The 13,011-nt window shown below is 36.6% G+C and overlaps 1 protein-coding gene across 1 annotated transcript in view; it reads right to left on the reverse strand.

Moving 5' to 3' along the window:
- Positions 1-212: 212 nt before the first annotated feature.
- TOMM70 (translocase of outer mitochondrial membrane 70) overlaps positions 213-13,011 on the reverse strand; it is a 38,139-nt gene continuing 25,340 nt past the window's right edge. Inside the window, exons 7-12 of the mRNA XM_035015235.1 lie at positions 10,848-10,982; positions 9,326-9,433; positions 8,347-8,463; positions 5,229-5,326; positions 4,542-4,664; positions 213-2,314 (exon numbers count right to left, since the gene is read on the reverse strand). Of these exons, the coding sequence (XP_034871126.1) occupies positions 2,161-2,314; positions 4,542-4,664; positions 5,229-5,326; positions 8,347-8,463; positions 9,326-9,433; positions 10,848-10,982 (735 nt within the window). The 3' untranslated portion in view covers positions 213-2,160. The remainder of the gene's footprint in view (positions 2,315-4,541; positions 4,665-5,228; positions 5,327-8,346; positions 8,464-9,325; positions 9,434-10,847; positions 10,983-13,011) is intronic.

Genomic DNA, 13,011 nt, shown 5'->3' on the forward strand with positions numbered 1-13,011 from the left:
CTGCTAGCTCTTCTTAGAGCTTTGTTTCACCAGTAAGAAGGACAAATGTTCTCAGGGAGCTCCACCATTCACACCAAAAACTTACTCTGCTTCATATACTAAACATGACCTATTTTCAGTTAGTTTGAGCCCACAAGAGAATGATTATGGTTTTACTCTGTACTATGATAAATGAATAAACTACCTATCTTTTTATTTAAAGAACAGATAGAAAAGCTTGAATGTGATATTTATTTGGTGAATTTACATGTGAGGTCATTTACAAAAGAAAAGATACAGACAGATGCAGCTTTCAGTGCAGTTTCAAATATTTTTCAGAACAAGCAATAGTCCATGAGGATTTGGAATGGTAGTATTGAATGGCACATGCTTCAGTTTCCTTCGTGTTTTTCTACCCAACCCCAAAGGGTAGGAAGGGAGAGCAGTAGAAGAAAATACCAGTGTTAATGTCAATACAGCCATGCAAATAAAAACTTTAACTCAGAGGTTATTCAGAGATGTAGAACATTTCTGTATGTTATGATAGTTGGTACATAATTTAAGAACTAAAATGCAGAGTTCTCAAACTTTTCCGTTATCCAAGCCATCTTAAATTGTCCCCACTAGAGGCCGCCTCAATATTTTCCAAACTCTGACTTTGGAAGGGGTCATTTCTTATAGTTTCTAAGAAGATAGCATTTGCAGACAAAACCTTTTTGACTTCACTAGGATAAAGCACCCTCTTAACAGAGGGGTACAATGCTCCTTTACTCCCCAAAATGCAAACTTAGATTTCATTTCCAGAAGTGTAACTGAAGGCTTGCTTGCTCTTCTATTATACTCAGACTTAAATAAACCTTTCCCAGCCCCAAATATCTCAAAACAAGAGATACCTTAAGAACACAACCCCTCTCCCACCAGAAAAATCCAGCATATAAACAAAAAGATGGTCTATAAAAGTGACAACTGGAAAAACAAAACAAAACCCAAAGTGATTTCTAAGTAAAAAAGTTAAGTAAGGGAAAAAAAAATCTGTTAGTACTCCTAAGTAAAGACCTGGACATGGGCAGTCAGGCCCTAGAGACCAAGGTTAGCTCAAAACTAAAAAGCATTCCACATTTCCTCAACACCTCTGAAAATACTGGTTTAATATTCTTTAAGCACATGTAGCCATAGTTAAAACGCTAAACTTAACCACCTCAGGAAATACTATGCTTCTGGCTCCAAGACTTACATCCTTTTGGAACCTTTAATCACATTTTCTTCTCTACAAATTTTAAGCTAATTAAACATTCCCACACATCACACATCATCTTTATACATACAATCAACCTGAATTTTCTTTCAAAAATACACTATTAAATAGTGTACCTAATAGAGAAAATAGCCACAGGCAATTTACAAACCCATTCCTATTTCATCTTACCTCTTGCCTGGTTACTCTCCTATTAATTTTCAGTTTTCCAGCATATATACCAGAGTATTTTGCTTCGGTGTAATTTGATGAAAGCCAGCTGCTGTGGACTTTTAAGAACAATGTACATTATCCATTGGAGTTGAATGGGGTCAAGAGGCTTAAGCTGCCACTGAATCTAACCTTCTGCAGAATCAGAGGCATTGTGCATGCTGACAGTGGTTTAAAGGGTCTGTTTTGCTGCCTTTAAAACAAAATCCCCATTTAAGTTTTGTTTTCTAAAAAAAAAAACCAAAAAAACTAAAAGGGATTAATTGAATCCAAAAGAAACCTATTTTACAGCACTTACTATGTTAATTTAAAAACCAACATGCTGTAAAATACATTACACACACACACACACACACACAAAATCATCCAGAATATAACCCACCAACCTCCAAAAAAAAAAAGTCAAATAAACAAATCAAAGTTTTTATTTGCATGGCCAATTATCATCTTCTGTACTCTCTGCAACTTTAATATCCCTTTAACAGGTTCTAAGCTTTTGTTGCACAGGGAATAAAAGCTGTAACACTGCAAACTTCCTTCAACAGCCACTCCCGCAACACCTAAACATGAAACATGTAACGAATGACAACAGCACAACAGAAATACTAAGTTCCACCATTCAACACAGTTCATGACAGTGTCTTTAGGGTTCAGTTGAAAAGGGAGTAAACTTCTAAAAAGAGGGTCATTCTCCTCCCCGCCCCCCCACCCCCATTTTATAACGTTGGTGGTTTTAATCCGTATTTCTTTGCAACTTCTGTCTGGGCATGGGCAGCATCACAGAGTGAGTACAGATGAGCCATCTCCATTTCCGATTTGGCCAGGTTAATAGCTTTGTTGAACATGTCAATGGCTTTCTCCATGTTTCCTCTAAAAGAACAATTTTAAATGTTTCACAACCAACAAGCATTTCACAGAATACAACGAAGTTTCTGACCACCCAGTTTTATGATTCCAAAAAAAATGCTTCTATACTGTATAAGAAACAAAATTGTGCCTAGCACATAGGAAGCACTCAATGAATATTAGCTACTATTATAAATACTATGTACTTAAACCGTTTGTAGTCTTTGTTTACAGATAAGAACAGCGAGACTAGAGAAATTAAATGACTTAAAATTATAATCCTGTCTGGTTCCTAAATTCTGTGTTTCTATACTACATCATAAGGCTCCTTTAGAAAGTAGTGACATAACCTCAGAGAACATTACTGGTATTCGGGGGCCTTACCTTCACATCTGTGTGAACTCCTCTTCTTTCCCCTCATCTCTTACCACCATACTCCCGCCCCATGCACCTCCGCTCCAGTTACACAGGTTCCCTGGGGCCCCTGGCTCTCCTACCTACATATAATGCTCAGATGATTTATGGCATCTGCCTGACTCTAAATCAAACCCTCACTGTTCTAAGGCTCAGTTCAAATACAATATCCTCATGAAAAATATCTTCCCCTTCCGTCCCCAGTCTTCCCACAGACATAATGTCATTCTGTGCAAGTCAGATGAATATATATTCATATTCTTACTACTTAATAGACACTTCTCCATTCCCAGATCCTAGTACAATACCTGGTAATTAGTATCTGTTTTTTGAGTAAATAGATGAATATGCTTGGTCAAAAAAAATATAATTTACCTCTCACAGTCTAGGTGTGGTTAGGCTTTACATACTTGCCAAGAACCAAGAGCTGTTTTAAGTTGCCTTACCCATGTATATATGCATACATGCCTGTAATCTTACAATAAATATTTATAAAGTTTCTACTATATGTATGCAGTTAAACTCTTAAGAAATACAACAGACCTCTGGAGTGACTGTACTTAACTTCCTACCACAATATATGGCTACATGAAAGACTTGTTTTTTTAAAAAAAACTTTTAAGAGTTCATGTTTGGTTATTAGGTAGACAGGAGATTGGCTAAATGCTAGGATAATGAGCAATTTCACTTATTCATTTACATTCATTCATTTATTTGTAAGGCAGGATTTAGAATGGATTCCTTAAAGTATAATTAATATACCAAGAAAACCCATCAAAATGCATATCAGCGTTCTTAACCCAGGCTCTACAAATAACTTTATAGCTTTCCTCAAAAAAGATTAAGAACCAGAATCCCATCCTATCCTAGTGCAAGAATATTCACATTAACAGACTGGTAAATAAATAATATTTACATGTAATTGTCACAAATTCCATCAGCCTATATATATTCTGCCCACTATGGGGCAAAGAGAGGACCCAGGAGGGGCTGAATGACAGGGAGTTAAGACAATCCCTATTGATTCCTAACAAGATCAGTTAATTTGGCAACAGTGAAATATAGGGGCTAATATCCTATTCCTACTACTGGATTGTCATGTAACTTTGCTAACCAGTTTGGGCATCAGTTTCTACACTCTTCAGTTAAACTAAAGATCATATAATCCCTACCTTTATAAGGACTGGGGTAAAGATCATTTGAAACAAAATTTGGAAAAATACCCAAGGTTCAGTACCTGGCCTAGAGTACTCAAATGGACAGCAATGCGAATATTAAGATGGTATACGACACTAAATTCTATGGCATAAACAGTAGTCACCTGTTAATGGTGGCTCCCAAGTGCAACTCCGGATAAATATTTTCACAAAACAAGAGGTTATGAGCAGTAAGAGTTGCAAAAAATCTTATCTAGCTCCCTGATTTTTAAGACAACTCATGGGCTCAGGGATGTTTCAACGTGTCCAGGTATTTGGCTGGTTGCTTATTTGTAGCAGGATCTAGATCCTCCTGTATTCTGGCAGGAATCCTTATGCTGTGCACTGCCTTAAGCACACTGCAGGTATTTTTTCCTCCAAAAGAAATAATATAGGTGGAAAGAGGAAAGAACACACAAGAGGTATTAGAGAAGATCAAATTTTCCTTTCTAATGCAAAAGGAAAAAATGAAACAAGGCAAATCAAAGTTGTATAGTTTTGAGGGAAGCTTCCTTCAAAAGGCATGACATACTAAGAACTTAGTGGATACTGACAATAACATATTCTGTAATGAGAAGAATGAAAAGATAAGTATCTATGGAGCTGCCTTAAATTTCCTTAGAACAGACTACAGAAGTTACCTTTGCACTTCAATAGTTCCCATGGTTTCATATGCAAAATCACATTTATTGTCAATTTCAATAGCCTTGCTGATGAGCTCCAAACCTCTATCCAGATCTTGCTTCCACTGAAGCTGAAGTAAACTGCAAATGCAACAAGGCAGTCAGATGTAACTATGGCATAGTATCAATAGGAATATAAGCACACAACTCAATTTCTGCCCTAAATGAATTTACAAGGAAAAACAATCTAAAACAGTACATAATCAGATTCGCATTATTTTTTTCAATTGTATATTGGTTTTATAGTCCAAAATCCTTATTATGAAAAAAGTGTCCAAAGGTCTAGACTCTATTACTAACTTACCCTGCAAAGCTTTTTACTTTGTATAAAGTTTTTTTTAAATGATAAGTACATAAGGACTGGAAAAACTAATTTTGATATAGCTAACATTTGAAAGGATGTTCAGAACTGAAATCTTTAAAAGAGTGAAAACAGTATATTTACCAACTGCTGTATAAGAATGAAACATAAAATTTTAAATATTAACAATGAAGCATCTACAGCATTAAGAAATTTGTCACTTAACTCACTGATACTTTCTATTACAGTCCCCCCTTCCTTTCTTAATGACCAGAAGAAATCCATCTTATTACATGCAAGATATACAGTTTCTTACAGAAACAGAGAACCATAAATATACATACCCTTTATGAACATATGTTGTGGCATTATCTGGTTCCAAATCAATACATTTATCATACATATCATCAGCTTTACCAAACTGTTGTTGATCTGTTAATGCCTATGTGAGGAGATACTTCAGTTATATTAAGGTAACTGTCAACCTAAGCAATTAAAAGTATATTGTTTACTAATTAAAATTTACTTAACTTATCCATTATTACCAAGTTTAAATGTTACATCTTATTTTTTTTATAAAGCATTATTGTAAATATGAAATCTTAACTGTTCTTTTTGTCAAGTGGTTACATAAAATAGCAGATGATCTGGTACAGTGTAGACCAGAGAAAGTCCCACTCTTGGTGCCAGTTCTAATATCAGTTTCTCACAGGTACACTCACGTCACTTATTCATAATTTATCATAATATGTCATAAGGGACTTATTTTAAAGACAATACTCATTTGGAAGAATACATTCAGTTATGTGTTAACTGTTATCAGAGTCATTCCTTAAAAATGTTGATAGAAGAAAAAAAAAAGCAGCTACAGTCAACTATTTTAGGGCAAATCCCATGGCAGAAATGGAACACTTGGTTATATGGATACCAGTTCACACTGAACCTAACTCTGAGACTTGGCCAGCATCTAAGCTCAAGCTTGAGAGTTACACCTGGGACGCCTGCGTGGCTCAGTCGGTTAAGCATCTGCCTTCTACTCAGGTCATGATCCCAGGGTCCTGGGATCGAGTCCCCCATCGGGCTCCTTGCTCAGCGGGGAGCCTGCTTCTCCCTCTCCCTGCCGCTCCCTCTGCTTGTGCTTTCTCTCTCTCTCTCAAATAAAAGCTTAAAAGAAAAAAAAAAAAAGTTACACTATATCTAACTATTAGTGTGTATATAAAGTAACATATAGATATTTCATGAAGTAAAAATCAAAAGAGGGGTCAAAGGATAGAAATTTTAGACTAGTAACGTTAGTGCTGATAAGATGATAGCTCAAGTAAGCCATAGCTATTCTGAAGGTAGCATAGTGACAGGGAAAAATGCAATTAGAAAAGCTCTCAAGAGGTTGTACCTAGTATTAGTTTCTTTAAAAGCTATTCAGTGGCCTTTGCTCTTTTAGCTGCTTATAGAAATCTGTGCCCAAAAAAAACCCTTCTGAATTTCATTTCAGTGATGAGCATGGTGCTGTCATTTTCTGGTTTGTTCCTAATCAAACATAATGCATAAACCCAAATGTACTTATTCAATAAAAATGTCCTACAATTATAATGTGTGTTTGTCCTATCTTAACTTCTATGCATTCTGTAAAATTTTATATCACACATGCTTTCACAATAGTGTGTAGTCAGCCACCAGTGTTTCATTTTTTTATTATCACCATTCTGTCTAGAATTTTAAAACAAATATATCATTTCAAACTCAATTTAAAGAATTTCTGGGTTGTACTTCATACCCTAGAATCTCAATTCTTAACAATGCAGTGATATTAGGACTTTTTTTCTTCTTAAGAAAAAAAGATTTTATTTTAGAGAGAAAGAGAAAGCACGAGCAGGGGGAGGGGCAGAGGGAGAGAGAAAATCTCAAGCAAACTCCATGCTGAGTGTGGAGCCCAACACAGGACCTGATCTCACGACCTGAGCCAAAATCAAGACTCAAACGCTCAACTGACTGAGCCCCCCAGGTGACCTGATATTAGGACTTCTAAAGAACAGATCCAACATAAACCAATCTTATCATAATCCCTCTCAAAAAAAAGTTATACCCTGTGGTACTTATAACTTGACCAAAGAATGCATGGAAGAAATTAAAAACAAAACAACCTGCAGAAAGGTTTGGAGGTAGGTGTCTACCCCAGACAGTCATTTTATTTTATTTTATTTTTTAAAGATTTTATTTATTTGTCAGAGAGAAAGAGAGTAGGAGTGGGGGAGTGGCAGGCAGAGGGAGAAGCAGGCTCCCCACTGAGCAAGAAGCCTGACACGGAACTTGATCCCAGGACCCTGAGATCAGGACCTGAGCCGAAGGCAGACACTTAACGGCTGAGCCACCCAGGCACCCCAGATGGTCATTTTTAAATGTTTCTTATTTCTGTGATGTTTGGGGTAGGGGGAAAACATTTCTTTGGAATAAAAAAGAGTAAGAGAAGATATTATACAGCGTACTGAGATACCTGGTTTATAAATATACCAAAAGCAACTTTCAACTTAAAGACTAAGAAAACAGTCATTCTGAGATCATTTACTTACAGAAAAAAGTCTGTGGCTATAAGAAGCTAACCATTTTCATTTAAATGGATGACTTAAAATTAGTAAGTTTTCAAAGACTTTAGACTACAATTAAAAAGTGAAAATAATTTTTAAGTGTACATTCTACTTTCCACACCTTCAATCCTAAAGCAAGGAAAGGTTCAGGATTTGGCAAACCACAGAGATATTAAAATGAGCTGTCAAAAGGACAGTGATCTAAATAGGAAGAAAAACCTTTCCATGACATTCTTCCCACCAACTGCACAGAGTAAATTTTCCTAAGGTAATTAACTTCTGTAAATCCAATCCAAATGAACACTTGAGGGAAATGCTCAACTTTAGCTTCCCCACGTTGAGTTTAGGGCCAGGGTTTTCAAACTGTATTAACATAGGAGTCACTCCTAAGGTGATTCAAAAGACCATTTTGGAGGCAGGGGAATCGTAACAGGAACAAAGCCATTTGTGTTCATAGCATCTGCACCCAGGGAAGCACCGTTTTCTAATTTCCATACTGAAATTCAGCATACAAATGCAGTTCTTTAAAAGGACTGTAAACTGGGGCCCTGGCTGGCTCACTCAGTGGAGCACACAACTCTTGATCTTGGGGTTGTGAGTTCGAGCCCCATGTTGGGTGTAGAGATTACTTCAAAATAAATCTTTAAGGGGTACCTGTGTGGCTCAGACGGTGAAGCATCCAACTCTTGATTTTGGCTCAGGTCATGATCTCAGGGTTGTGAGATCAAGCCCTGCATCGGGATCTCCTGGGCATAGAGCCTGTTTGAGATTCTCTCTCTCCTCCCTCTCCCTCTGCTCCTCCCCCACCTCTAAAAAAGAAAATAAAATCTTAAAAAAAAAAGGACTGCCAACTGAAAAAAATAGGAAAAATCACATTTACCTGAGCATATAGTGCATAGCCTTCAGCACACCTTGGAAATTTCTTTATGACCTCTTCAAAACCTTTCATAGCTGCTTGGATTTGTGAAGAATTGTTTCCTGTATATGCCTGGCGATACTGTTTTAAAAAAATCAAAACAGGCCTGTCAAATCAAGAACTCAAAAACTCATGGAATTTAACATATTACAAAAGTCACACAAAATAACATAAATATTTCCAGAAAAGCAGGTGATTTGCTAACCTAATTTGCTGCATCTAAAAGGGTTCCAAGGAAATACCTCCGGAGCAGGGATCCATAGGCTATGTACAACTATGACTTCATTGCCATTATACAATTTCAAGATGTTCAATAATCTAGAAGAAGGCACACTAACTTGTAAGAAGTTAACTTTGCATATAAATGGGGGAGTTTTAAATCTAATACAATTTATTACCACTTTACCAAAGTTACTATTAAGCTTCACCTAATAACATTTTTCATCCATAATATAAATGTGCTCATGACCAATTTCTTTAAAAAGTCTTTTAGGACTCAGGCTATAGGGTTAACTGGAAGTACCTCATTTCACTAAAAATGAACTTATTTTACCTGATTTTCAGCTTTGTGTTTCTGAATATTAATAAGGTGAGATGAGAAAGCAGTTATGTGGTATGATTGAAGAGTATTTCCTCAAAATGCTTTTGTTTTTTTGTGCTAGCTTATGGTAGAAAAGCAGGGAGAACAGTGCTGTTTAGGGGAGCATGAAATCAGGGAGAAACATCTACCAAGATGAACTCAAATAAAACATCCAGAGGAATACAGAAGCAATTCCTCATTTAGCAAATACACTTCTATTACCCTAAACACATTTTTCCCTTGTAGTCATCCTTTGGGGGAAAAAAGAGATGATGGTTTTGTAGACAACGAGGTACTTATTTTTGTTAACAATGGGAAATACAAATGATGTTTAGGAAAACACAAAAATAAAGTAGAACCTACCAATGCAAAACATTTCTGAGCTTGTGCCAGAGCTGACTCAGGTCTTAATCTAATACATTCATCAAAATCTGCCACTGCTTCTTCAACTTGATCAAGCAGTATTTTCAGCTAAGAAAAAAAACAAAAACACACACACACAAATATACACAATTCAAAATAACAGGTGCACCAGTTGAGTACAGTGTCTCTTATCACAGTTCAGCATCATGCTATGCATGTAGTATTCAATACAGAATTACTTTCTAGAAACAGTGAACTAGAAAATCCTATCATTTAAAGGAAAGATTCTAAAACTATTAACCAATTTTTTCTAAAGCACTATTAGAGGGGAACCCTCTTGGGTCCCCTCCCTCCTTGGGAGCTTTGTAGGATCACTTTGCTATCGCTCAATAAACCTTGCTTTGCTGTCCACCAAAAAAACAAAAACAAAAAAACACAAAAAACAAAAACACCATTAGAAACCACCATTTTTGTACTGCAGTTTTGGTCACTCTTAAGCAAGAAACCTGTTCTCCTAGAAAACTGAACATCTCTGTACTTTAAAATTTCAAAGCGGATCAGACATCAGTAATTACCTTTCTTTCTTTTTTTTAAAATATTTTTATTTATTTTTTCCAACAGAGAGAGAGACAGCGAGAGAGGGAACACAAGCAGGGGGAGTGGGAGAGGGAGAAGCAGGCTTCCTGCAGAGCAGGGAGCCCAATGTGGGACTCGATCCCAGGACCCTGGGATCATGACCCGAGCTGAAGGCAGACGCTTAACAACTGAGGCACCCAGGCGCCCTCTTTCTTTTTTTTTTTTAAAGATTTTTTTATTTATTTGAGAGAGACAGGGAGCATGAGTAGGGGGGAGGGGCAGAGGGAGAAGCAGACTCCCTGCTGAGCAGGGAGCCCGATATGGGACTCAATCCCAGGACCCTGGGATCATGACCTGAGCCAAAGGCAGCTGCTTTTCTGTTATTCTATGGATAGCCTATACATTCCACCCTCATCCATTTCAAGAAGCCATCCATATTAAACAGATAATAAAGCCATGTGTTCCCCAGATGAGGATGAAACTGGGAATGGCTTTCGTCACTACGTATCTTTACTAAAAATCAAATATGCTTATTAGAAAACTCCATTCAGAAGAGATTTTTTTGGGTACTATTTGGATAGTCCAGGACAAAATTTCCTTACACCAAGAAGCCCACAGAAATCACCTTGTTGATTCTAGCATTAACTCAAAATGTCCAACAAATGTTTCAATGTCACTGAAAATCTAGGAGCCAGAAACACCTGAAAACCAAACTTGAACAGGCAAGCCAACATTTGTAGGCTTCTTTTTTTTTTTATCAGCAAATACCAAAACTCAAAGGACAAATATTTAAGATGGGACTGAATAAATGCCAACCCAAACTATAAAACTATACCTGTTCACAACTAGCAGAAGTGATACAAGGAAACCTGTGACAACATTCTCAAAAATGGTACCATATTCCTCAATCCAAAGGTCAGAACTCTTGATACGAAAATAAATTTACCTGTCCTCGGTGGTGATAAACATCTGCATTCTGAGGGTCAATGTCAGCAGCCATGTTAAAATCCTGAGTAGACAGCAGAGGCTGCTGCTGCTGCATGTACATGCTGCCTCTTTTGATGAGAGCATTTGCTCGAAGCTACAGAACCAAAATGAGAAAAGGTCTGTCATGACTAGAATTCAGTTTTTTTAAAAAAATAACAGCTTTATTGAAATCTAATTCACACACCAAAAGCTCATCCTTTAAAAGTGTACAAGTTGTTTTTAATATATTCACAGAACTGTGCAACCATCACCACTAATTCCAAACACTTCCATCACCCCCAAAAGAAACCTCATACACATTAGTAGTCATTTCCCATTTCCTCCCTAATCCGCAGCCCCTGGAAACCATCACTCTACTTTCTATTTCTACAGATTTGTATGTTCTGAACTTTTCACAGAAATGGAACCGGACATGATGTCGCCTTTTTGTGTCTAGCTTCCTTCATTTAACATAAGCTTTTCAAGGTTCATCTATGTCATACCATGTGTCAATACTTCTTTCTTCTCTATGGCTGAATAATCATTCTATTGTACAGATATACCACAATTTATCTGTTCGCCAGTTGAGGAACATCTGAGTTGCTTCCACTTTTTGGCTATTATGAATAACACTGCTATGAACATTCATGTACAAGTTTTTGTGTTGATATATATATATTTAACTTTTTGAGGAACTCCCAAACTAATTTCCAAAGGGACTTTATCATTTTACATTTCTACCAGTAATATGTGAGACTTCCAATTTCTCCATATCCTCACCAATACTTTTAATTGTCCATCTTTATGATTGTAGCCATCTTGGTGGGTATAAAGTGATACCTCATTGTGATTTTGGTTTTCATTTCCCTATGGCTAATGATACTGAACATCTTTTCATATTCTTATTGGCCATTTGTATATATTCTTCGGAGAAAGTCTATTCAGATCTTTGACCTATTTTTAAATTGGGTTCTGTTGTTGAGTTCTGTATATATCCTGGATAAAAGCACCTTATCGGATACATGATTTGTGAATATCTTCCCCCATTCTGTGGCGTGTGGCTTCTCTTTCTTGATGGTGTCCTTTTAATTACAAACGTTTTTAGTTTTGATGATTTTCGTACTGTTGCCATATCTAAAGAATCACTGCCTAATCCAAGGTAAAGAAGATTTCCTTCTAGGTTTTCTTCCAAGAGTTTTATAGTTTGAACTCTTACATTTAGGTTTCTCATCCATTTTGAGTTAATTTTTGTACAGGGCATATGATAGCCATCATTATTACTTGACATTAAAACAAAAAGTCATGGTCATGAAAGCAAGAAATAGGTTTCTTCTCCAAAAAAATTTTTTGAGCAAAAGTACATGTAAATTTTCTTTCAATGAAACAAATAAGAATGCCCCCACAATTATAACAAAAACAGAACATATTTGTAATCAGTAGGAAATTAAAAATTGTATTACGGGCGTATCTTCAATTTGAAAACCTCATTTTGAAAGGAACTTTTAACAGTCATAACACCTTTTGTTCACAAGAGGTTAAGATAGTTTATTGGGCGCCTGGGTGGCTCAGTTGGTTAAGCGACTGCCTTCGGCTCAGGTCATGATCCTGGAGTCCCTGGATCGAGTCCCGCATCGGGCTCCCTGCTAGGCAGGGAGTCTGCTTCTCCCTCTGACCCTCCCCCCTCTCATGTGCTCTCTCTCATTCTCTCTCTCTCAAATAAATAAAATCTTAAAAAAAAAAAAAAAAAGATAGTTTATTAACAAATACTTAGGCCTTGAAAACAACTTTTCCACAAAATACATGAATGATTCATTTGGAGGGCAAAAAAGCGAGAATTCACTTAATTCAGTGAGGAAACAGGCCACAGAGATGTTAACTAGTAAGGCATCCAAATCATGTATCCGATAAGGTGCTTTTATCCAGGATATATACAGAACTCAACAACAGAACCCAATTTAAAAATATGTCAAAGATCTGAATAGACTTTCTCCGAAGAATATATACAAATGGCCAGTAAGAATATGAAAAGATGTTCAGCATCATTAGCCATAGGGAAACGAAAACCAAAATCACAATGTTAACTAGTAAATTAATTGGTAGCTAAGCTCTGTCTTATTAAAACACTGAGTAGAAGGCTCATATAT

The sequence above is a fragment of the Mirounga leonina genome, unplaced genomic scaffold (genome assembly GCF_011800145.1).
Source record: "Mirounga leonina isolate KUSES-001 unplaced genomic scaffold, KU_Mleo_1.0 Mir_169, whole genome shotgun sequence".
Lineage (NCBI taxonomy): Eukaryota > Metazoa > Chordata > Mammalia > Carnivora > Phocidae > Mirounga > Mirounga leonina.